At 39.7% G+C, this 27347-nt stretch overlaps 1 protein-coding gene and 1 pseudogene across 2 annotated transcripts; one reads left to right on the top strand and one right to left on the bottom strand.

Annotated features, from left to right (window-relative positions):
- Nucleotides 1-1419: 1419 nt before the first annotated feature.
- On the bottom strand, nucleotides 1420-3286 carry LOC137747873 (uncharacterized; annotated as a pseudogene).
- Nucleotides 3287-22676: 19390 nt separating this feature from the next.
- On the top strand, nucleotides 22677-25954 carry LOC137748791 (growth-regulating factor 1-like). 2 transcript variants are annotated; one of them, XM_068488978.1, is made up of 4 exons: nucleotides 22677-23319; nucleotides 23690-23896; nucleotides 24222-24576; nucleotides 24885-25954. In XM_068488978.1, the coding sequence occupies exons 1-4, from the start codon at nucleotides 22926-22928 to the stop codon at nucleotides 25705-25707; spliced, it is 1779 nt and encodes a 592-aa protein (XP_068345079.1). In that variant the 5' UTR covers nucleotides 22677-22925; the 3' UTR covers nucleotides 25708-25954. The 2 variants fall into 2 exon arrangements, with proteins under 2 accessions (XP_068345079.1, XP_068345078.1); XM_068488977.1 differs by having other exon boundaries at nucleotides 24219-24576.
- Nucleotides 25955-27347: the final 1393 nt, after the last annotated feature.

Raw genomic sequence — 27347 nt, 5'->3', positions numbered from 1 at the left:
CTGCCCATTTGTGAAAATCGTTTCTGGCCCTTTGAAATTTAACTCCATCCACCCCTTCTCTTTGAACACTTTTGAAAAATGGCAAACTCATCGAACCTTAGCTTAGAATTGAGTCTCAGCAGTGATACGGGCGCGCCGCGTCAAGGTAACGTATGGCGCCCTTCTTTCTTATCTTCTAACGGTCCTCTTACAGGTGAAGATTCCGTGATGCAGGACGCCACAACAGCTACAATAGTAGCTAGGAACCTCCTCACTCCAAAATATAGTAGGCTGCTGTCAGGACGGTCCGATGAGTTGGCCGTTCAAGAGTCCCTCGCTCTTAGTGTTCAGTGTGCGAGCTCTGTGTCCAACATGGGCCAACGCCTGCTTGCTCGGTCCCGTCAAGTGGAATCATTGATGGCAGAGGTGGAAAATCTTAAGCAGGAGATCAAACAGCTTAAGTACGAGAATAGAAGTTTGCACGTGCTTGCAAATAACTATTCGTCTGGCATGAAGAGGAAGCTTGATGAGCTGCAAGAATCTGAAGGTCGAATTCAAAGTGACCGTCAAAAGCTTGCGGCTTATCTCCAGAGGCACCTTTTTCCTGGGTCATCTAGCGTTCCACCCAGTATTGAGGCCTGGAATGATCTAGCTTCAATGCCTCCCGCTCCGATGCCTTCTGCTCCGATGCCTTCCGCTTCTAGAGTTCTGCCAAGTAATGGGGCTTCACGTGAACATCCTTTGTGAAAGCTCCATCTTTTTTTCTTTTTTTTTTTTTTTTTTTGTACGCACTTGTAATTTCTTGGAAATTAATGGACATGCTTTATTTTATTCAGTATATTGTGCTAAATACAGATAAAACATATACATCACCGTCCATCATCATTCCTTTTTATTTTATTTTATTATTTATTTATTTATTTTTTTTTAGTTTTCTTTGCTTTCGGTGGCATTGATCCACCATTCATTTATATATATATATATATATATATATATATATATATATTTCAGATGGTGCCAGAAGCACCACCATTGTTTTTTTCTTTATTATATATATTTTTTTTCTTTTTGCACATGGTTCCAGAAGCACCATCATTGTTTTTATTATATATATATATATATATATATATTTTTTTTTTTTTTTTTTTTTTGTGCATGGTGCTGTCCACCCAGATTCCATCATTTTTTTTTTCTTTTATATGGTGATCTGCAAGGCTAAGTTTGTGGGTGAAAACCCAGGCCGAGTCCGAGAGAAGACGGAGGAGATCTTTGGATGTGAGTTGACAAACTTTGATTTTGTCAATCACATTCAAAGGCAGCAGCAGAGGCAAGCAGACGGATGAGATTTTTGGGTGTGAGTTGACAAACTTTGATTTTGTTGATCACATTCAAAGGCAGCAGCCATGGCGGAGGTGCAGAAGCAGCCAGAGCTTGAGGTAGTTAGTGGATGTTGTTGCTGGCATGTGCATTGAAGCCACCGAGAGCTCCAGTCATTGCGGACCCAGTAAGGTTCTTGAGCATGTTAAGTTCACAGAGGGACGCCACGTTGGTTTTCAACACCTTCTGCACCACATCGCCCTTGATCATAGCCTCGCAGACCACTGACTTGCCGCAGCCTTCTATCCAGCTCACTGCAGCGGGCTTCTTGTCTGAGCAGTAGTTGCTCGAAATTCCAATCACATCCATGTCAGGGAAGTCGTTCTGGAGGATATCCAACACGTTTTGCACACCTTTGGAGACCATGTTCATTCCCGTAACATCACCAGTGCTGCAGGTGAATCTCATGTACAAGTTCTTCCCAGCAATGGCACACTTAATTGTCTGAAACCTCCTACAGGTCTCAGTGAACATCTGCCAAGGAACATCGCCAACAAGCATCCAGTCATCATCCTTGTCCTCGAAAGTCAGAACAAATTCAGAACCATTGAGAAGATCCATCAATCGACTCGCACTCAGACCATCTCGCTCGGGAAGTCCATTAGAACTGCACTGCCCAATGGTGAAGCAGCTAAACATCTTCTCCAGAGCCATGGAAAGTTTAGTGTAGTTGTTGTAAGTTTTAAGGTCAACTTTTCGCAGGTATGGAGCGCCGTCCATGCTAACCTTCACATAAAGGCACCCGGACCCTTGTTTACCCGCAGCGTCATCGTTGTTTTTCGCCAGACTAGAGGCCATGGAATTCTTCCGAAATGATCGACTTGGGGGCCATCCTACCACCTGTGCCTTGCAAGAAGGAGAAGCAGCAGCATGCTCAGAGGCCAGAGTGTTCTTCTTCTCCAACTGAGCTGCTGGCTTTGGCGACAGAGGAACGGAAGAAACCTCCTTCTTGGCTAATGGAGAACCCAAGACTCCTGCTTTACCCACATCAACCTCAGATCCATTACTCATGGTAAAAACCTATTTCTCAGAACACCCATCAATGGCGTCAGAGAATCCCCTTTTTGCCCCTGACACAGGGTTCTTTGGAGGGTTTGGAGAAAACGCAGTTGGCTTGTTATTCTCCTCCGAATCTTTCCCAAAAAATGAGACCCCAAGTCCAAGCCCTGATGGTTTTTTTCTGTCAGGAGAGTGGGACCCAGGCAGGCCAAGCCTGAGCTCAGTCTCCTTGAGGTTGATGGCGGAGAAGAGGAGGAGGGGGAAGACGAGCTGGAGTGCGAGAGGAGAAGGTGACTTGAGAAGCGAAAGGTGACGGGGATTTAGACGGAGACGATGAGAACGACGACGGCGACGACGGAAAAATGGACGGCGGTGATGAAGGCATCGTCGGATCACACGGCTCGCGTAGCTTTCTCTTGTTCATTCCTCCACCGCTCTCTTCCACTCCGATATCCCTCGCCGTCGTCATGTAATCCTTCAGCCTCTTGACGTCAGCTAACTTCACTGGTTTAACTATGAAGTCCTCCGCACCTTCTTCCAAACACCGGTCTATGCGCGCCAAAACGTTCTCGGATGACATAATCACGACGGGAGTTGCTTTGAATGTGGAAGATTATTTTATTTTCTTGAGCAATTCGTAGCCGGTCATCCCAGGCATACAGTAATCCGTGATGATCAGGTCCACCTTCAAGCCGTCGAATCCGGCGGTGGAGCTCTTCTCCTCATCCAGGCCGAGGAACTGCAGAGCTCTTCTTCCGCTGTCAACAGTCGTCACTTTGCAGGAGGAAATTTTGAGCAATCGCTCGATGACCTTGCGATCGACGAGGCTGTCGTCGACGGCGAGAACGTGAGCTTCCTCCGAAACCAACGGCGGCGAGAGATCCAATTTCTCCGACTTCCTCCGCCACGAAGCGACACCGTTCCTCGCCATCTTCCGGATTGAAATCGGAGAAGTTAAAAAAACAAGGGTTGCTCTGCTTTCTGTGGCTAAAGTTTTATACAGTGGACAAATAGTGGAGAGAAATGGCGAGGTGAAAGTTGTCTGTCTGCGTCCGCAGCTCTCGGAAAGGCGCCATTGGTGGTGGCCATGGAATTGGGTGGATCGAGACGATCGAAAACTTGAGAATTTTGGGGATTTTTTTGAAGGGCTTTTGGTATGGGTCTTAAGTGTAGGCAAACCCACTTTAACATTTTTTTTTTTTTTTATTATTATTATTTTTTATTTTTTTTTTTTAAAACTGTAACAATTTTATAAAAAGTAATATCTTCCCCTGTAATAAAATTGACTTTTATTAGTCAAGCATTTAATGAAACCTTTAATTTTTATTTTGATATGACTGGACTCGAAAATTGAATGTTTGAGTTGCCTACGTACCCCTCCAAAGAAAAGATCAAGTCATAATGTAGTTCAAATACATATATATTTTTTTTTTTTTTTGTTGGTGCCGTACACAGTTTATGCTCTTGCGGGCTAGGAGCATTTTGTTGTCACCTTTTACGCTCGTGCGGACAGTGAGCTTTTGGTGCCATTTGCAGTTTCAACTCATGCAAGCAAGGAGCATCTTGGTGCCGTTTACATTTTCAGCTCATGCAGGCAAGGAGCGTTTGTTGTCGCCTTTTATGCTCGTGAGGACAAGGAGCTTTGGTTGTCACCTTTTAGGCTCGTGCGAACGATGAGCGTTTTGAATTTGTCAAACGATCTTAGAGAGGCATTCCTTGCAATCTTCATAGCAAGGAGTCTTGACTGAGTGATTGAAGAAGTCTTTGGGGAAGAAATCGCGCATCGTGATGGCAACGGACGATCTTTATGTCATAACTTCATCATCCTCGACACTTTCATGTAGCTTTGAAGGTTGACGGTAGCTGCTTTGCCCCCTTTCCGATTGGTGAACTTGTGGAGGAGACCTATGTTTCTTATGCATTTTCTTTGGAGTGACATAAGTCCATCCTTCAACTTCACTTGACTTGACTGACATGGTTTTAGAGCATGCCCCCAACGGTTGAGGTGAAGATTTTGAGTTCAAAGAGCCAGAAGTGACGGTGGTATAGTTTGACTTCACCACATCATTAAGATCTAGCTCGATGATCCCTTTTTGAGCCAACTTCATGATGAGATCTTTTAGCACAAAGCACTTTTCCGTCAGATGACTAATGAAGCGGTGGAATTTACAGTACCTTGGACTGTCAGTACGGTTCATATCTTCTGGCCGTTTGCACTCAGGTAGGTCGATCACCTTTTTGTCAAGCAAGTCTTTCAACATGGCAACCACGTCGGAGTCGGGGAATGGATAAGTCTTCTCCTCAAGCTCCTTCAAAGTGCGTTTACGTATCTCTTGATCACGAAAAGCTTCGGTTCGAATCGCCTTGCTTCGTGTATGGATTTTGATTGGAGTTGTGCTGACCGTCATTGTTTCCTTGGTGGGTTTCCACGTAGCCTTATCCACCTTTGGCCCCAAAACTTTGTCATTCTTGTAGTCGGCGATCTGTTCTTTCTTCCCATGACGGGTGATGCTTAACTCCATATCATGGGCGCGGGTGGCTAACTCCTCAAATGTTCGTGGTTTGATGCCTTGAAGGATGTAGTGTAGTCCCCACTGCATGCCTTGAACGCACATCTCAATGGCAGAGGTTTCAGAAAGCCGATCTTTGCAATCCAGACTTAAAGAACGCCATCTATTTATGTAGTCGACGACAGGTTCATCTCTCCACTGTTTCGTACTGGTCAGCTCTAGCATGCTTACAGTACGACGAGTGCTGTAGAAACGGTTGAGGAATTCCCTTTCTAGTTGATCCCAACTGTTCATAGACTCGGGTTCGAGGTCGGTGTACCAGTCAAAGGCGTTACCTTTCAGAGAGCGCACGAACTGTTTGACGAGGTAGTCTCCATCCGTCCCAGCATTGTTGCAAGTTTCAATGAAATGGGCGACATGTTGCTTTGGGTTGCCTTTTCGGTCGAACTGCATGAATTTTGGGGGCTGATAACCCCTTGGCATCTTCAAAGCATCAATCTTCTTGGAGTAAGGCTTTGAGTACAATACGGAGTCATGCGAGCTTCCTTCGTACTGTGTCTTGATAGTGTTTGCGATCATCTCCTGTAGCTGCTGGATAGAGAGAGATCCCATGAATGCCGTTGCTTGGTCTAGCTTCGGCTTCTCTTCAACTTTTTCCGCTGGTGGCTCCTCTTCTTCGTCGCCTTCTTTCTTTAATAGACCAATATTTGGGTCGACTTTCACGTCGGGCAGCGCATCTAGTTGGTTGACAAGTGCGGCAATCTGCAAGTCCTTCTCTTCCACAGTCCGTGTGAGCTTTGCGATTGCTTCATTCATCTGAGCTAACTGCTCCTCGATTGAAGTTGCTCCAGTGGTCATGACTTGCATGGTTGTACTGCCGCTCGAATCAGCGTCGGAGAGTAGGGACTCTGAGTATTTCCTCGGGCTTTCGTCTTCTTTACCTTCTTGAACCGTGATGTAGAAAACATCTTGGATCTCCTCTTCAGTGCCGTTCTCTTGAGTTTGTTGGCATGAAGATTTGCCAGTGTGGACGATGATGCGCCTCCTTACCTTCAGTGGTCCTTTTGTGTCGACCTCTAGGATTGCTTGGCGCTTCATTCTTGAAGGAATCAAGCTTCAAGCGTCGTCTTTTTCTCCTAACCCATCGAGCTTTTCTTCCTTTGGTGTTGTCTTCCTCTTTCCAAAAGGCTTACCATTATCTTCAAATCTTTCTGAAGCTGATCGTCGCAGAGGAGAGATAGCTGTGTTGCTTTGTTTCTTAGGCTTTAACAACCTTTCAAAAACAGAGCTTTGGGATGTCGGCGCGTTAAGCCTCTTGAAGACAGAGGTTCGGTCTTGACCACCAATGCGATTAAGCACTGAAGTTCTGGAGCTTGAATGGCTCATCCTATTGAAGACCGACGTCCGAGGGGAGGGTTTAGGCTCTTCTTGGTCTTGTTCAATGCTCACGCTGATGTGTTGAGCGCTAGCTTTCTTCGCTTTGCTTGAAATCTTCACGGGTGCATTTGGTGTGAAGCCAAGTCCAGCTTTGTTGTTGTCAACTCCATAATCATGCTCCTTCAACTTCTTTTGAGTCTCGATGAGGTCGCGATCTTTGTCGTTGACGGTGTTCGAAACCTTCTTTCCAAGATTTGAAGAGGAAGCAAAGTCATGCCTAGCCTTTGACATGAGTTCGTAGGCATTTGGGTTGAAGCCTTCTTCGGTTCTCTTAGTTGGAAGAGAGCTTGGTTTCACTATGACACCATGTTGCGCCTCCAGACGGTTGATGAGTTCGGCGGTTTGCAAGTTTTTCTCCTCTGCAGTCTTTATCAGCCTTGCAATTGTTTCCTTCATCTGAACCAGCTGTTTTTCAATGGAGGTAGTGCCGATAGTCATGACTTGTTCTTTGTTTGAAGCCATGGACTGTGCTTGAATATCTTGAACGGAGACAAAGATGAGAGGTAGAGATTGTCCCACTGGGCGTGCCAAGTTTGTAAACACAAAAAATTCCTGCAACAAGAAACAAGAATGCCGTGTACAAAATATATTTTGTATTAATGATTTTGGGGTTACAATCTCTTTGTAATTTGATCCTCTGATTCTATCTTCGTAGGGTGTAGGTTTGTGGACGAGCTGTAGATCCAAAAGGCCGTCGGGGCTTGATCTAAGGATGAACAGTTGATGAATGGATCTTCAAGGGGCGTTGGGCTTGATCTTGAAGAATGGGTGTATGAGTTTGTTGAGGTTGTTGATCCAAAGGGCCGTTGGGGCTTGATCTTAGGATGAACGATGAACACTTTCTTCAAGGGCCGTTGGGGCTTGATCTTGAATAATGGTTGTGTGGATTTCTTCAAGGGCTTTTGGGCTTGATCTTGAATGAACGGATGATGAACGGATCTTCAAGGCTTTTGGGCTTAATCTTGAAGAACGATTGGATGTGTGAATTTGTTGAGGTTGTTGATCCAAAGGGCCGTTGGGGCTTGATCTTAGGATGAACGGTTGATGAACGGATCTTCAAGGGGCGTTGGGCTTGATCTTGAAGACTGATGGATGAGCGGATCTTCAAGGGCTTTTGGGCTTAATCTTGAAGAACGATTGGATGTGTGGATTTGTTGAGGTTGTTGATCCAAAGGGTCGTTGGGGCTTGATCTTAGGATGAACGGATGATGAATGATGAACACTTCTCTTCAGATTTGACGAAGAACGAAGATAGCTTTCTTGGTCCTTCGAGATTTGCTTGAGAGCTTTAGAGTTTCAAAGCTTCAAAGTTTTGGTGTAATGTAAATTTCCTTCTTTCTTTCTTCCCTTCTTTTTCTTCTTTCAAAATGAATGCCTTGGCTTCCTATTTATAGAATTCCAAAACTTGATTTTTGGATTTAAATAATCAGATGAAATAAATCATTTCTGCCAGGTACTGACACGTGTCCTATTTGATGACTTTTCCAATTTATTTTGATTCTTCGTTGAGTCACACGCTACATGTAAAATTTATGTGACATGTGAGCGTTGAAATTTTAATTATTGGTCAACATTCATTTCACTGAAATTTTGATGTCTACACTAACCACATTCTTGTCCATTTATTTTTTGATAGGGACAGGTCGAGTTCGAACAAACTCGACTTCACCGCTTTAGAGGTCTTTGGAAGGAACTACCTCAAGTGGGTCCAAGATGTGAAGCTCCACCTAACTGCAAAGAATTTATGTCCCGCCATTGAAGATGAGACAGACAACCAGGTTAGCGAAGCTGAGAAAACCATTGCCATGATCTTCATCCGAAGACATATTCATGACGCACTGCAAACCGAGTACCTTGCTGAGGAATATTCACGAGCACTTTGGGTCGCTTTGGTTGATTGTTTTGATCACCAAAATGACATCTTCTTGCTTGAAGTAAGACATGACTGGCAGAATTTGCACGTCCAAGACTTTAAGTCTGTGAATAAATATAATTCTGAAGTTTGTCAAATCCGATCACTTTTCAAGTTTTGTAACGAGAACTTGGCCTAAGAGGATCTCCTAAAGAAGACCTATTCAACCTTCTTTGCCACTAGTATTATCCTGCAGCAATAATATAAGGCTCAGAAGTTCACCAAGTTTTTGGATTTGATCTCTAGTTTACTTCTCACTAAAAAACAGAATCAACTGTTAATGAAAAACCATAAAGCTTGACCTACTGGGACGACTGATGTGCCTGAAGCACACTATAGCATGAATCAATGCCTAAAATTCCAACATACGCATGGTAGGGGCGACCAGAAGCCACCCCATCAAGGTCAACAGAGCCAAGGCCCACCTAAGGGGGGAAACTTAGCCCAAAAGCTCCCTAACCCCGCTCCTAAGGCCCTAAACTTCAAGAATAAGGGCGAAGCACTTGAAACCATGGTTGCGGATATATGTTACTGCTGTGGTTAATGGACCATTGGTCCCATGTTTGCCGTGCTCCTTAGAAGGTTGTAACTGAATATCATTCTTGTCGTAAGAAGTTTAAATCAAACTTTGTGCAAGTGAATGAACCGAAGAGTACCAAGATTGAGGTTTCTAACTTTCAGGAGGATATTGCCCTTATGGAATATTAGAATCTTAAACATGAACTATTTTTAGTTGTTATTTGGAACAATGGGGCCGAATTCCACCTAGTGGCTGACCCCTCCTTGTTTTTTTGGTTTAATTTTTTAGCAATTTCCTTTATGTTTGGATTATTTGTGGGTGATTTGTTTTTGGATATTAAGTTTTTTTAATTAACATCCTTGAATACTTAAATTATTTTGAATGGATATTTGTTTTTAGAACTTTTATGCATGTGACCAATTCAAACTAATTTTTATTTCTAGGTATGATTAGTAGGAAATTTAGTTGTCTGGTAGATAGTGCAACCATGCACACCATTTTGCGTGAACACATTTATTTCGCTAACTTCATACCTAAAAATACACCTTTGACAACCCTCTCAGGACCATCCAACCTAATCGAAGGATATGGTACGGCACGTATAATGTTGTCCAATAGTACAATTTTAATCATTGATGAGACATGATAGGAGCATATTCATGCGACTTAAATGGCTTGTTCTCGTGCATTTACGTTATGTTTCTTTAGTTATTTTAGTCCTTTATGCTTCTTTTGTGTGTTTTCAGGTTCTAAGGGCAAAGTATGCAAAAGGATGCCTTTTGGAGCCTTTTGGAGCAAATTAGAGATTGGAATGGATATCATATGCTTGGAGCCAAGAGGATGGACGAAATTGAAGGATTCCTAATCCATTGCAGCCACATGCACATTCAATCATTCACACCAAAACCTTGCACATGCTTTCCCATTTCATTATTCATTCACTTTGCAGCCACCATTCACTCTTTAATCCACATGCATTCATCATCATTCACCCTAGCTTTAATTCACATGCAAACACATTCATTTTCAGCACCAAACACCATCATTGACATGCACTCCCCATTTTCTCCCAAAACATTGCACATGCATTCATAATCATTCATCCATTGCAGCCACATGCATTCCCCCTTTAATCCACATGCTCTCCCATTTCAGATTGCATTCCCACTCACCACAAATCAGCCACATGCATTTTGCCTTTCATCATTGCATCACAAATCAGCCACATGCACATTTCCTTTCATCATTGCACCACAAATCAGCCACATGCACATTCACCCCTTTCTTCACCTATAAATAAGCACCCATTGCAGCCACAAAACTCATTCCCATATTCAGAAATTCATTCATTCTTCCATTCCAGAAATTCGTCAAAACCTCTCCACACCCTTGCAGCAGCCACCAAAACACTTTTCTCCTCCATTGCAGCCACTCCAACCACTCCCCAAACCACTCACACCATCAAACTATCCTTAGACCTTGTGCTACAACGAAGAGGAAGATAAGAGGGCCTAAACGTTCATACAATTCAAGTTTGAGTTGTTGGAATGTTTAGGTGTTTCTTTGATTTCAATGTTTAATTTCAATACTCTTTGTTTTGTACGAATGAGGAATGGAAGAGAAGAGGGCCTAAACGTTCATACAATTCAAGTTTGAGTTGTTGGAATGTTTAGGTGTTTCTTTGATTTCAAAGTTATGAAGAACTAAACCCCCCTTGGCTAGGGGGGGATTCGAAATATATGTTTATGCTAACATTTTGATTTGATTACTTCTAATTGCGTTTCATAAGTTGTGGATTCAATTCGTTTAACTGTTTGATTGATAACTTATTTATGTATGTTTATTGAGAGTGCACACTTAATTTTCATGCATGAATATGACGCTAGAATATAAGTGAGTTTCACCTAATAGTTACGAACTTATATTCACAAGTAGTGGAGGTTGCTTATAAACAATCGCGTTAAACGAATTCTTGGCATAAGTTTCATGCGTATTCCATAGTAACGAATGCCTCGTCAACACTTATAATTTTTATAGAGCGTAATGATTCTTGCTTGTATCTCTATTATGCAATCATGTAGGGGACTTGTGGGGAATGTTTTGGGTTGTCGTATGCAATCATCCAATTCAATAACGTTAGGAAGATTTGAAAGTTAATTTAAGCGGACCTAATTAACTTGGAGCGTTGAGAATTCATGGTTTATTGAAATGCAATTGGAAATCATTTTATTATGCAAGTGTAACATGTGTGGAGATGAACCCCTTAGCTATTCTATCATCCATTCATTCCATTTTATCACATTCATCTTTACTATCTGTTTTTACTTACAATCTGTTCTTTTAATTTAAATTCGTCAAAACCAAAATCCCCCTTTACTTTCTTGTCGAATTAGTTAGAAATCAATTTAGTTTGTGTTTATAAGTGTTGTGATTAAATTTGTTACATAAATTCGTCCAAATTCACCAAAGTGCTCAAAACTGCCCAGAAAGTGATTTTAAGGCAGTTTTGAGTGTTTTGGGTGATGTTTGAGTCTTTTCGTTTGTTTTAGTGTTTTAAAGTTTAGTTTTGCATTCTTTGAGTCTAGTATAGTGTTTCATATTGTTATTTTACGTTTTTGAGTCAAATCCAAGTGGTTAACAATCCCTCCTAATCCCCGGTCTAGAACGATCCCTACTTATACATATACTACAATTTGACGAAAAGAGGGTTTAATTTGTGTGCGTATAAATCTCGCATCAAGACACTCTATTCTCCACATTCCGGAAGAACGTTGTTGAGTTTCAAGGGCATTAGAGACAATAATTACAACAATGAAACCTATGTAGAAAATGAAGTTTAATTCATGTGCATCACTTCCTACGAATATGGTTAAAATCGTATTATAGAGAAGATGAAGCATATCCCGAGTGGTCTATATACTATGACTATACGCCCTATAGAGAGCTACTATGTGGCCGGCCCTACCTCAGGGACCGCACATGAAATTACACTTTGGCATGATCGTTTGGGACATCCTAGACGAACAACAATGCGTTGTATCCTCAAATCATCACACGCGCATCCATTAACCCATAATTTAGGTTTGATTCCAGGAATTGCATGTCAAACCTACTTAATGGGAAAACTTATTATTAAGTCTTCTTTTAACAAGATTCACTCGAATCCTCTTATTTTTCTACAAAGAATTCAGGGGGACGTTTGTGGACCGATTAACCATCATTGCGGACCATTTAGAAATTTTATGGTTTTGGTTGACGCTTCCTCACGTTGGTTACACGTGTGCTTATTATCCACAAGGAACGCTACATTATCCAAACTGTTGGCTCAGGTTATCAAGCTCAAGGTTCACCACCCTGATTATCCGATCAAATCTATTCAATTGGATAATGCTGGAGAATTCACATCTAAAACTTTTGATGACTATTGCATGTTGTTTGGGGTTGAAGTTGAACATCCAGTACCCCATGTTCACACCCAGAATGGCCTGGAAGAGGCATTCATTAAGCACTTACAAATGATTACTCAATCGTTGATCACACGTACCAAGCTCCCGATCGCTGCTTAGGGCTATGCAATATTGCACGAAGCCATGTTGGTCCACCTGAGGTTTGCTGCGACCCAACCATATAGGGCCCTTCAGTTGGTTACTAGATATGAACCCGACATATCGCATCTGCATGTTTTTGGTTGTGTTGTCTATGTGCCGATTTTGCTGCCCTTACGTACAAAAATGGGGCCTCAGTTAATGATGGGAATCTATGTAGGATCTAATTCTCTTTCGATCATTCGTTACTTAGAACCTTTGACAGGCGATTTGTTTACTGCTCATTTCACGAATTGTCACTTCTATAATACAATCTTCATGTTGTTAAGGGAAGATAAGAACATCACTGTTCCTGAAGAACGACGCGAATTATCGTGGACGACTCCTACTTTGTCTTATTTAGATCCCCACACCGCTCAGTTTGAAACTGAAGTGCAGCGTATATTAAATTTTCAGAGCGTAGCTCAGAGCATGCCAGAAGCTTTCACAGATCTAGAGCGAGTAAAAAGATCACATATTCCAGCTACGAATGTGCCTGCAAAGATGAATGTACCAAATGTACGACAAACTTCCTCCTGGAGGCTCGGGACCTTACTTTGGCCGATCCACTTACATTAGTGGCTAGCCAACCCTCTGTCCCTACACATAACCATGGCAGACTACTTGGTTCAAATGATTCATACCCCCGAAAGAGGAAACCTATGGCACAGGCCCCTTGAAGAGTCTACCGTGAATCCGACTGTCGCTTATTTGTTCTATCCAATTCATGAGGAAATTCTAGACTACAAAAGCATCATTCAAGAGACGAATCTACCCAAGAATCATGAGATTTTGGTCCATTATGCTAGCTTGGATGATGTTTGGTGTAGAAATGAGATGATTGTCGATGATGCATTAACATATGCAATAGCTATTGAGATCATGTTGAACGATAACACTGAACCCCGTTCCATTGATGAATGTTGACGTATAACTATTTGGTCAAACTGGAAACAAGTAATCCAAGTCGAACTTGATTTGCTTGCGAAATGTAAGGTGTTTGGACATGTAGCTCTTACTCCTCCACATGTGAAGCTCGTTGGCTACAACTGAGTTTTGTTTGAAATCGTAATGAGAATAACGAAATTCTGTGTTACAAAGCTTGTCTTGTTGCGCAAGGCTTCTCACAACGCCCCAGTATTAACTATAATGAAACTTATTCACCCGTTATGGATGTGATTACTTTTCGCTACCTTATCAATTTGGTAGTTTCCGAAAAACTAAGTATGCAACTGATGGACGTAGTAACTGTGTATCTCTATGGGGATCTTGATACGGAAATTTATATGAAAGTTCCCAAAGAACTTACATTGATTGGATCAAATGTAATATCTCACATTGACCAACGGAGAGGAGGTGATGTGCTTTATATATACATGCCTACCTCTATATAGCAAGAGTTATTTTGGGGACTCATTGGCTTTGGGTTCCATCGGAACTTCGAAGTTAAGCAAGTTCGGGTGAAAGCATTCCCAAGATAGGTGACCCACTAGGAAGTTCTTGTATAAGTTCTTGGAAACAAAATTGTGAAGGCATGGTCGGGACCCAAAGCGGACAATATCGTGCTACGGCAGAACTGAGACTGGGACATGATAGAATAGTATCAGAGCCACTCTGCCACGTGGTACGAGTGTGCCGACGAGGACGTCGGGCCCCTAAAGGGGTGGATTGTAACATCCCACATCGACCAACAGAGAGGGGGTGATGTGCCTTTTATATACATGCCACATTCATATAGCACGAGGCTTTTTAGGGACTTATTAGCTTCGGGTTCCATCGGAACTTCGAAGTTAAGCGAGTTCGGGCGAAAGCATTCCTAAGATGGGTGACCCACTGGAAAGTTCTCGTGTGAGTTCCCGGAAATAAAACCGCGAGGGCATGGTCAAGGCTCAAAGTGGACAATATCGTGCTATGGCAAAGCCGAGACTAAGAACACACTCTCAATTTGGCTGAGGTGTTCACTCTACAGTTTGAAGTAATTCGGAAGAATATGGTATAACATTCTGAATGAGTATTTGACGAATTAGGGATATGTGAACAACTAACTATGCCCTTGTGTGTTCATTAAGAAGTCACATTTCGATTTTGCGATTGTTGCAGTATATATTGATGACATAAACCTTATCGGAATTCCTGAAAAGCTTTAGAGAACTGTCGTGCACTTGAAGTCGAAATTTAAGATGAAAGATCTAAGAAAGACTCGATACTGTATCAATTTCAAGATAGAGCACCATTCGGATAAAGTCTTAATACTTCAATCAAACTACACTCAAAATGTGTTGCACTGCTTTAACGAAGATAAAACGAAGCGTTCGCGTACTCATATGGTCGTTCGATCGCTAGATGCAATACGAGATCCCTTCTATCTGAAATAGGATAATGAAGAGATTTTGGAGCCTAAAGTTCCTTATCTAATTGCGATAAGCGTTTTATTGTACTTAGCTCAATGCACTAAACTCGACATCTCCTTCGTTGTTAATCTGTTGGCAAGATACAGTAATGCACCAATACGCAAACACTAAACTAGTGTCAAAGACATCTTCAGCTACCTTAAGGGTACCAGGGATCTGGGCTTGTCCTATCTCTACGAATCCTCGAGTGATGCCGGACCCTCTTACCTCGAGTCGATTCTCACCTTGTTAGTTATGCCGAGGCAAGATACTTATCTAATCTCAAACGGGTGATATCTTTACCGTTGGAGGCACCGCAATCTCTTGGAGGTAAACTAAACAGACCTTAGTTGCCACTTCATCTAACCATGCTAAAATTCTCACCTTGCATGAAGCAACTCGGGAATGCTTCTAGCTGAAAGCAGTTATGGGTCATATTCGAAGCTTCTGCGATCTTTACCTTGTCGTTGATGTCCTGATGACGATCTATAAAGACAACGCAGCATGCATTGAACAACTCAAGAATGGTTACATCAAAGGAGACAACATCAAGCACACAGCGTCAAAGTTTTTCTTCTCACATTAACGGTAAGAGCATCAGAAGATTGAAGTCACACAAATCCGTTTACAAGACAATTTGGCTTACCTCTTCACCATATCACTACTGAATGCGACGTTTCAGAAACTTGTTCAAGGAATTTGTATATGTAAACTTTTTGAGTTGTAATATTGTTAGTTCTCTTTGGATTTATGTCAAACTCAGGAGAAGTATGCTGAATTATACTTGCTTGATCTTAATGTATTATTTTTCTCTACGATTAAGAGCATTTTTCCCACTGGGTTTTTGCTACTTAACGAGGTTTTGACGAGGCACCCACCTTGGGTTGATCATATCCCTGATGACGTCTCGTAGACGTTTCATTTGACTTTGCATTTCTCACGCATTTTTCCTTAGACTATGAATTTTGTCCTTACTCGGGTTTTTTGTGAGACTTGCTTCCTTATGCAAGTTCCTACCTTATTTGAGACTAGCGTGTTCTCAAAATCAGTGCTGACGAGTCAACTTCCTCAACTCTACATGACACCGAATCTACTTGAGTAGTTATACACTCAATGGGGAGTGTTATAAACATGTTATTTAAGTGTGATTGTATAAATCCTAGATTATATTTGATTCTAATTATTCTTCCTTATTAGGACTTGTAGTACATGGAGGAGAAGGATTTATTCCCTCCCTTATTACTATAAATAAAGGCATTGCGTAGGAGGAATAACACATCCTCTACACAACCCTTCAAACATACCTCTCTCTATTCTCTCTTTGTGCCGCCGATCCTCTCTCTTCTTGTCAAATAAAATAGACCACAACAATTGAGAGTATTTTTGTCATTTTAGCTTTACGTAATAGTATTTTTTCACAGAATGATCAAAATAATTGATGATGTACAAATTCATGGACTACTTTTATTAATTTGCAAATCACTAGGCCTAAAATTTTTGTACATGACATCGAGTTCATATCGCATGTTAAAATTGTGTCAAGTTTGACGCAAAACACACGATGGGCCATGCCAACACCAGAGCATGCCTTTATTCCCATCTCAAAAGGATTGAGCTTATACGACGCATCCTCACTACTCTCAAACCTTTCGAGCTTGATACTTTTTTAATCAACCCCCATCGTAGGATCCCTGTGTGTACTTACATTAATTAAATTGTGTCGCGTGGTAGAACGAATAAACAGATGGTGCAATCTTCGAATGAAAAATGCGGTACGAGCAATGGGCTAGGTGGATACTACCTGATTAGAGAGTTTCATATACAATGATTCGAAAATAAGGTAGTTTGGAAATATTAATCTTATGATCTACCATTTACAAATAGAGATAAACAACACTAAATTATACCACTAAGTAGCGAGTTTCAACCTTATTTATCATCAATAAGTGAGGTCTTGTTTGACCCCCAAAAAAATGATGTCTTGACAAGCTTTTTATTTAACACATCATTGAACAAGAGTTGATGAGTAATTGGTGACTCTTGAAGAGAATACACATGTCTACAGTTCACATATTTTTACATATTTTTATGGTGCTTCAGAGTATTTAATACTAAGAGCATTTTAATGATGAGAATTTTGATCAAAAACATAAAAATTAAGATCTAAAAGTTAAAATACTTAAAATATATGGTACGTCGGAACACCATAAATGTTTTATGTGTTAATGTTCTAATTAGGGCGTAGCTAGAGTTTGTTTGAGTGGCCGAATCAATTATAGCATTAAATGTAAATGAGTCAATATTCTAGTAAAAGCCATAATTTAATGCAAACCTAATAGAGGAGAATAATAGCATTATAGGACCAAAGGTAGGAAAACATTTACGTAGGCCACATGCTTTGAATTATGATTCTTCAGCACCTAAATAAGGCTAATATCCAGATAGCAACTTTTTAAGACAAAGATCATGACCTTGGATAAAACAATAGCGTGTTATTTCATCTTTGCCAATGACTTTTTGGCAAGTCTATTTAACAACCCCACCCGCTTCTTTTGGTAAATTGAAACCAAAACACAGATGAAATCGGATAGTAAACCCCGACCGAATAGGTTCGAGCCCAAGACTTCTTACTACTCGCACCAATAGTAACACTGAGCGACCGCTTTACCTCCTGCTATTGACCGGTGGTTCGTCTTTTACACTCCCGACTAGCTATTTCTTTGTCTCTCTCACTACACGAGTCTCTCCCGCTTTCTTTGTCCCTTGGGGCCCGGGATCAAGCCCATTAAATTTTTTGAACCATGTACAGTATAGTGATGGACACAAATAAATGATGAGGAGTACTTTGTATCAGTACTAGCGTCTTACAAATCGTATGAAAAAACAAAAGTGTTCGTACTTTCACATACGTCCTCAACCTGTCTTGAAACAACCAATGCATATTTTGGTCTCATCCCCTATCTCTTAAAGCTTGCTTACTCCACTTTCCCCTCACTACCACTCGCCTAAATGGAATCAACACACCGTATGATACATGAATGAGATCAAAATCCCCATACCAAACCCCTTATTACTTACCCCGGTCCCTTTACTTAAGCCAAAATGGAGAGGTCAAAATTGTCCGAACCCTTCTTATTTTAGTTGGGGTTAAGTATGACGAGAGTAATATTCTACAGGGTTTTTGCGGTTTTGAAAGGGTTGTGGTTTGAAACCGAACCGAGAGCTAAAATGACGATTTGGTTTCAGTTCCTAATATTTGGTATTGAATCGAAACCAAACCTAACCGCATAATATAAAATATTATTTAATTTAGTTAGCAAATTAGGTGTTGGGGGTGTAACTGGTTATTTGGTGGAGTCCATACATGAATTTGGAGTGATTATTGGTTGCTGCGATTTGTTTTTTACTTTGGATTTTGAAACAAATCTAAAAGATATTTTCTTGAATTTTAGTACAATGGTTATCAACTTTGGTTTTACTTACTGTAAACTATTTTTCTTTCCCATTTGGGGGCCAAAACAAACTAAAAAAAACTATATAATTTATTTATTTTTATTTTTAATTGAGAATCCCAAATCGAAACAGGCCTATAAAGTATCTTAATTTTTAAGGGAGTTTTTATGAAACACTCCTGATATTGTTCATTTTAATGAAAAACCACATTTTTACCTTTTCCTGGTACTATTCAATACACCTTTATTTGTCAATTTTTATTAAAACTAAAGTTTTTTTAGATTTTTGGTTAGTTTTTCTATTTTTTAATTGGCCTATAAGTTAGGTCCAAATCGAAACCAAAACTTTTTGAAACTAAACCGAACCAAATCAAATGATTCGGTTTTACTTCAGTTCCCATTGTCAAGCTGAACCGAATCAAACTGTAATAAGTTTCAATTTTAATTTTAATTTTACCTCAAAACCGAACTACATCAAACCATACCTACCCCTAGCCTAACCTATTCCATGCTTAGCAACTCAGCTAATAAAATTACTACCCACGCATGCTGCCCATTGATTAGGAGGGATTTGGATCCTAACCGGATCCCCTTCCTAAGGATCATAGGGATCAACGAACATGGATCGTTGATAAAATCGTGCGGTCTTAATTAAATATTTTTTATATTTTTAAAAGTAAAGCATTATCGTTTTAAGTGAAAAATATAAAAAAGAAAAAAATTGTGACCGTACGATTTTTAACCAACGGTCCGTGTTCGTTGATCCTTAGGATCCTCAGGGAAGGGATCTGCCGAGGATCCAAATCCGATTAGGAGTGCGTCTTAACAGTGGCATTTATGGGGTAATCAACAGTTACACACTGCTCATTTCACCCCCGCATTATGTCATCACACTTAATACAAAAAATAAACCCATTACGTCCGTTATGCCACCAACCTATAAAAATATTATAAAAAGAAAAAAAGAAATTTTTTTAAATTTAAGCTGAAATCGACATATATTGTTGATATTTTTGACACAAATGTTAACTATAAAAAAAAAATCTTATATTTTGTCCAAACTAATGTTTGACATCCTAAAGTTTCATTTTAAATTTTCATTATTTCCATTGAAAGTAACTGATATCGATATCGATATTTAAATATCCGTCGGTATTTCTACAAATTCGCATATTGATATTTTCACTGATACTGATACTTTAAACACTGAGTGTTACTTAGTACTGTTTAATTGTATTTCTCTTGATAAGTAAGACCTTGCACGGTGGTCGAAAATTGAGTGTGATACAGTAATATAAAAATTAAACTCTTAAACCATAATCTCACTCACTTAAATCATTATGGTCTCCTAGTATTGGTTTTAATTTATAAATAAAAAAAATTATAAATTTAAATATCGTAAAAGATAAGTTCAAATATTAATTTATTCTCCGACTCGTTAGTCGTATAAAAACAACTTAAATGCATTTAAGGTGGTAAACAACAGTTTTGGTAACATTTGGTTGCATGGACACCAGCTGTCCATCAAAATAGAAAAACTAGCTTTTGGTTTCGGGATGCAGTTAAGAAGATTTGTCTTTGGTGATGAGCCGAACGTAATACATGGCTAAGACATGTCGAAACCACAGGACATGCAATTGTTTCAGTTTTATTGCGACTTTTGTCTTTTAAGTATGCGGATGCACAACACACGCTTGGCTTTCCAGAAATTTATCGAAGGATTTGGATGCTAGTTGTTTTGGATAAGATCAAAATTGGTCACTCGTTGGTTGAGCCTTTTAGTCATGTTATTTTTAGGTAGGTTTAAAAGTGCGAAATTACTACGATTCGTTGATTGTTAGCTAGCTCTTTAATCAACGACTCACTAATTGTTCAAGTGTGTTTTAGACGTTACTTCATAATTAGTATTTATTTAAAGGAAAGAGATAGTTTTGAGGCCAATCTTGAGGTATATTATATATAACAAGGAAGGTTCAAAAGCACATAATTGCTATGATACACTGATTGTTAGATAATGTAATTAACGGTTCAGAGTTGTTGACGCACAACTATTGTGATTAACCTCCCTCTAATAAAACAAGATGTTTAGAGGCCATGCTTGCATAATCTTGAATGTTTTTGGGGGCATATGAAGCAAACTCGGAACCCTATCAAATCATAAAAGAGAAGGGTGGCAAAAAGGAGGTTAGTGAAGAAGGGATGTGAGTGGTCTAGGTTAGAGGGTGTGGAGGGTCACGTCGCCAAACATGTTTTAACATGCAACCATACGAAACAGTCCGTGCCAATTGCCAATGGTGACGGATAAAACTCGAACATGAAACCCTAGCGGACTATTTTTGGGTAAAAGACAAGAATACCCCTATCTGATGTTGTTACGCAAAACGACAGAGGCTTGATAAATTTGTGAAGTGACATCAATGCCCTCACAGATTTTTGTCTTTTTACTTTTTAACTCACAAATTAATCATTAGATTTTGTGTGAAATGAATTTGAAGTGTTTAGAGTGAAGATGAAGATAGGAAAATAAATGAGGGAGGCTTCATTTATTTATTTAATGAGATTGTGGATGTTTTGAATTAAATAGATTTGGAGTAATGAATTAAAGTAAACAGGAAACTTTAACATACTAGTAATGGTTTTTTATTTTTTATTTTTTAAAGGGGAACAGCTGGTGGCTTTGTTGTCTAACCCTATGAAGACCGAGAAAACTCATTGAAATATTTCAACCTCCCCCTCTCCATCATCGTGTGATTGACTAGATTGTTTGGTTAGTACTTTTATGGTACAACAAGTTGTCTAAGGTAACATGTTAACACCTTTAGTTTGACGATAAAATTTAGGTGAGACCATCAAATATTCATTATGTACATTCATAATCTTGACCTAATTGTTTGGTTATGGAGATACGATTAATTAGCTGTTTAAGAATGGTATATATCTATTTTATAAATGTATAGTAACGCCTTAACAGTCTCAACCTTTACGGAAAAATTCATGTGAGGCTAATTAATTAACAAAAACACAAGGGTGGCAGATAAGGTTCTCTGAATCAAGGAAAAGTCTTATCTTTTGTTATTATTTCATCGAATTTATATAGAATTGTTTTCGAAACCATTTGTTCCCCATTGGTACTCCACAACTGTAAATGTAAGCTGATTACAAAACAAGTTCCATGCATGCATGAATGCCTATTCATTTCTGAACGTGCATAAATGAACTGCACACATATAACATTTGAATTTGCATCAAGTACTACTAGTGTGGATTCTTGTCATATATATATATATATATATATATATATGACAAATGATGACTAGTTATAAGGCCCATTTCACATCGAATCTTAACAATCTGAACTGTCTAATTTTTAAGTATCCATTCATAGATCACTCTTGCCAAAAAATCAAATCAATCCGAATTCATTTGATTGTCATGATGAAATTTCAATATTTTTTAGAATATAATGTTCGTCAGTGTCATTGAACTCAATTATATGTCTCAAACATTTCTATTTGATTAATATCTTGTAGAGATGATCTAGAAAGTGCAACTTGAAAAATAAATAGTTCGAGTTGAAATTCGATATGGAATGGTCCCCGCAACTAATCTCTATTTTTACCCAAAAAAAAAAACAAATTCTTTAAGATAAAATGCCCGTACATATATATATATATATATATATATATATATATATATTTACATATTCCAGTTCATTAATTTTCTTGAGGACTTTATTTTTAGCTAGTACTAGTACAGGTATCTCATTGACATATTTGATCTATTTATGTCAAAACAACAAAATACTAAAAGAGTATGTAGTTGATATTTCATATTTTAACAAAAAGATAAAAAGCAATTGAGGATTATAAATTCAGAATTTTCTTTAAATGGAAAATTAAGGATATTAGATATCATAACTGGTATTAAGACGGACAAATCATATCCTAATTAAATTGTAGTTAGTAGTCAAATCCTTTCTTTCCATCTCGGTAATCAAATTCCTTCAAATTTTGGAATTGATTTCCTATTTTCTTGTGGATCCCACCATGTTTTCATTTCAAAATGTTGAGTTAACAATGGAATAGTGGAATCCCTTCAATTGGGAATGGTTTCCTTTCATTTCATCCCAAACCCGATTGATAAACACGCTGCTGGTTCATTCTAAAATGAGAAGGATTAGGGAGATTTTAGCAAATTAATTATGTGTATCCACTTAGAATTTGGAAGTAAATATAAAATCTACTAATCTTAACATCGAGACAAAAAATTTTTTATATCATGCTTCATTGTATGACATGTATTGAAAAATAAGCGTTAACATCTTTTTTTTTTTTTTTTTTAATTTGTCAGAGAGTCCAAAATATCTAGAGGTTTAAAACATGATACAGATGATGTATTTGATTTTATTTTCATGTTAAAAAATAGTTGACAAAAAATTGGCAACATTTTCCCCTTTAAATAGTGATGGATAAGCTTGGGTAGCCTGTCTCAGAAGTGGGAGTGTGTATGCGTTTGTTCTCCCCTCCTCCCCTGTTTCATCTCTCTCTCTCTCTCTCTCTCTCTCTCCAATAATTTGTATTTTACTTGTCAAGACCACTCCTTTTAAAAACCAGCTCCTTCTCTCTCTCAACTCAAGCAGTAGAACAAACCCAACACAAGATGCGCCTCTCTTTCTCTCTCATCCAACTCTCTGAACCGCCTTCTTCTTCCTCCTCCTCTTCCTGCTCATGAACTCAACGCCTGCGGATTGGCGGAGGTGTCCGGAATGGATTTTGGGGTGATGGGTTTGGAGGGTTTGGTGGGTCCCGACGCCGGAGGAGGAGAGGCAGCGGAAAATGTTGGCGACGGATCTGGCTCCGCCTCCGCCAAGCAGCAAAGATCTTGGCCAGCGGAGGACGACTGGAGGGACTCAAAAATGCTGAAAAACGAAGACTTGAATTCCCCTAAGACAATGCCATTGCAGTACCAGGGGACTCCTCTGCTGAGATCTAATTCTCAACTGCTTCCTCCTCCAGCTGAGTCTCACAGGCAGGAGCAAATGCTGAGCTTTTCCAGCAACAAATCAGAAAGCTTTCTCAGCAAAGATGGAGACTTTGCCTACTACCAGAGGAATCCCACTCCCATTCCCTCTCCTTACCCAAGGAACGCAGGCTCACCAGGTATTTATTTTATTTTATTTTATTTTTTGGATGGTGGGTTGGTGGTCAATGTTGGACATGGATTTTATGACATGGGGTTTGGGGAAATGTGAATGTGAAAGCATAGATTTCGTTTCAGGTACATTTTTGTGCAATTGATAGATGGGTTGTCGCTATAATTGTTGCCAGGGGAGTCTTTTCATTATGGCATTTTGTAGAAATTTTAGTTTTCAGGTCTTGTCATAGAAACAGCTCATAGATTGATAGAAACCAAATGGGGAAAGAACAATAGGACTAGCAGAAGAGACTTGTTCGTACTCACTTTAATTTTTTTTTATTTTTAATTATAGTAAATCGGACAAATACTTGATGCAAATGATTTTTGTTTCAGGTTATGGAAGCTTGAATCTGAGCATGCATCGGACTTTTACTGGGGCTAGAGGACCCTTCACTCCTTCTCAGTGGATTGAGCTGGAGCACCAGGCCTTGATCTACAAGTACATGACTTCAAATGTGCCTGTCCCTTCCAATCTGCTCATACCTATCAAGAAATCCCTCTACCCTTATGGCTTGTCTGGTTCTTCTAATCCCACCTCAAGTAAGCTCTGTCTATTGTTGATCACGATATCTTGATTGGTCAAAACGTATCTGTATTGAAAACGATATCTTGATTAGTCAAAATCCATCCGTTTTGAAATTTAATTTGTGTGTTTTAAGTTCTTAAACTGCTGTTTGTTGGAAGCATGGAATTTCCAGTTTTTATGTAATGTTGTTAGAAGGTTTAGTCCAGGATAGTGTTTGCAATTAGAATGTAAATGCTGGGTTTGATTCAGAAATTGTGCTCTTCGTGTTTTACCCTTTTGTCTGATTTGTCTTTTGTTCTATGCATATGTATGTTTGGGGTTTTGATCTTGATATAGTAGCGTGGGGCACTTACCATCTGGGATTTTCTGGCAACAACGATCCTGAACCTGGGAGGTGTCGCCGAACAGATGGGAAGAAATGGCGTTGCTCGAGAGATGCTGTTGCAGATCAGAAGTATTGTGAAAGGCACATCAACAGGGGACGCCATCGTTCAAGAAAGCCTGTGGAAGGCCAGCCTGGCCAGGCCGTCTCTGGGACCAGTAATTCAAAGAGGGTACCTATGAATTCGTCAATGTCAACGTCAGTGATGCCAAGCAGTGGTGCATCCAGCAGCCTCACAACCGCGCAGCAGCAATTCAAAAGCTTGCAGCCTGCTGTTGCTGCCAATCCTTCTGCAGATGCCTTTGTCAACAGGTGAAAAATTAGAGCTTCCTTAACTGTTTTAGTTCTCATTAGGCCTTCTGGGCTTTATTATACGATTTCAATTTAAAACAACCTTTTTCCTTTACTTTATTTGTAGAACCCATCATTCCATCTCTACTTTGGTGAGAGTAACTACTCCGACTAGTTTGGATGCTTGAATTAGGACCTTTATCGTTGAAACTGTAATGTAAATATAATGGCTGTGCATATTTCTTAGAGTTGTTTCTGTTTCATTCTTGTACTTTACTTTATGCACTGTGTTGGGCGTATTCTAATCAATTAGATGGTGTGTTTTGCAGGATGCAGGGGCAACAGGGAGTTTCCGTGATGTCTGCCCCTACCCTTAAGCTGAAATCCAACAATTCTACTTATAACATTGGGAAACAAGAATTCCTAGTGGAAGAAGCCTCCCAAGCAGAGTTTGGACTTGTTTCTACTGATTCACTTCTCAACCCTTCACATAGGAACTCTTACATTTCTAAAGACTTTAGTGGTTCTTTCCTACACTTCGGTGATCAAGATACTCAAGACCATCATCCGCTTCGCCAGTTCATGGATGATTGGCCCAAAGACCAATCCTGTCACTCAGTCTCTACCTGGCCTGAAGAAGTAAAATCAGACTGGACTCAGCTATCAATGTCAATCCCTATGGCATCCTCAGAGTTCTCATCATCCTCTTCCTCGCCAAAGCATGAGAAACTTGCGCTCTCACCGCTGAGGCTATCCCGGGAGTTTGAGCCTGCCCAAATGAATTTGGGAATAAGCAAGGACATTAGCGAATCAAGCCAGAAGCAAACTAATTGGATACCTATCACTTGGGGAAATTCAATGGGGGGTCCCTTAGGAGAGGTCCTAACCAAAACCACCAGTGGTGGCGGCAAGATCTGCATTAATTCAAAATCCCCGCTTAGCCTCTTAAATGAAGGGTGGGATGGCAGCCCTCGGTTGGGATCTTCCCCAACTGGCGTGTTGCAGAAGTCAACTTTCTGTTCGCTTTCAAACAGCAGCTCAGGGAGCAGCCCGAGAGGAGGTGAGAACAAGAAGAGTAGTCTCGACGGGGCGAGCATTTATGATGATGTGCTAGGTTCAACCTTTGCAAGTTCCTCAGTTCCATCCCTGTAAAATTGTCAAAGCTACAAACTGAGGAGACAAGGCATGAACTTGGAGTAACCATTCGTGATCTTTTTAATTTCTCTCTTTTTCTTGTTCCTTATCCTTTTATTTGTTTTTTTTTTTATTGGGTTACAAACTAGAGACATGTTGATCCTAATTCGCATGGGTATTAGCCAGTTTGGCTAGTGTGGATTTGTTTGGTATCCATAATTTCTTCCTATATGAATGTTAAAGTAATTGATGCTTTGTTAGTATCTCACCTCATCTTATTGCTTTTTGGGTTCCATCTGTACCACGAAATATTTGAACACGGGACCTTAATAAATGCTCTTAACCACTTTAGCTACAGGCCCGATAATGCAATAGACAGATGATTGAAACCATTTAAGATTTGCATTATTGGTTAGGATTGGGGAGGGTATATCTTTTGCAGGATTGTGGAGTTGTACAATTCTAGTGAGGACGATCTCTGTCCAGAGACCCTAAAAACAGTGGGGACAACGGCAAGTCAGTGATGGTTGTGAAGCTTCCATCATGATATTATAGAGATACCTTCCAAAACACATTTGATGATTGATCATTGAAGGGGTACCCTATAAGAATAGGGCCTTTTTTTTTTTTTTTTTTTTTTTTTTTTTTACCCCTTTCTGGTGGCATTGCGCTTTCAACTTTCTTCTCCGTCTTGTTTGGTTGATTTTGCAGTTGCACTGTTGCAGTGAGTGATGTAATCAAATCAGAAAATGGGAAAATTAGGTTTGGGAGCTCCCTAGCTTTGAGACAAGGTGCACTCTTGTGGGCTGTCAACCCAACATGCAGTACCTATGTTTGGTTACTTGGATATGGGCCCGGGAATACAGAGTGTGGTGACCTACCACCACTGAGTCTGACCCTGATTTAGCACATGTTTGGCCCTAGCCTAGTCCGACCTGTTATGGAGGATAGGCTTAAAAGCCCGGATGCGGTCAAGGATTTCATGAAAATAATGTTGTGATGGGACCAGGGTAACTGCGGAGGACTGTTACGGGTTAAACTTGATTAATCCAAGTGGGTTTCTCTGATAGAGATGTGTTTGGACGAGATACTTGAAAGTATAAATAGTGAGCTCAAATTTTTTGTACTCAAAATTTTTATGGCGTCTATGTCTTATTTACTTGAGTAACATATGTATTTTTGACCTATTTTTTTTTATTTATAATGAAGATAAGTTTTAAATGAATGGCAAGATGTCAACGAATAATATATGTCACAGGAATGCCATATAGGGTTTTGGGTCCAGAAGATTTGATCTCATAAAAAGACTCCTTAATGTGAGTAGGTACAATGCATTACGACCGACTTGTTAGAAATGTACCACAATGCCTCATTTGTTAGATGATTGACTTGGGTTTGACTATTTCTTATCGGTGGGATATATTTACTTCATGAGTAATCTTTAACTTGGACAAAATGTAAAATTGGCCATCCATTTCTTCCTTCAAAATGCATTCAATATAGTGAATAATCTTAACTATGCTAATTTTATGTAACAAACCAGATCCAAAATATTTGATGAATGAAGTTGAAATGAGTAGATCCATTAGATTATGAGCGATTTGCAATTAAAAATAGTCATTTTATGAACCCATTGTTTATGTCTTTGTCAAAGTCAT

Source organism: Pyrus communis, chromosome 10, assembly GCF_963583255.1.
Source record: "Pyrus communis chromosome 10, drPyrComm1.1, whole genome shotgun sequence".
In the NCBI taxonomy this organism is placed as follows: domain Eukaryota; kingdom Viridiplantae; phylum Streptophyta; class Magnoliopsida; order Rosales; family Rosaceae; genus Pyrus; species Pyrus communis.
This window is presented reverse-complemented; position numbering and strand designations above follow the sequence as displayed.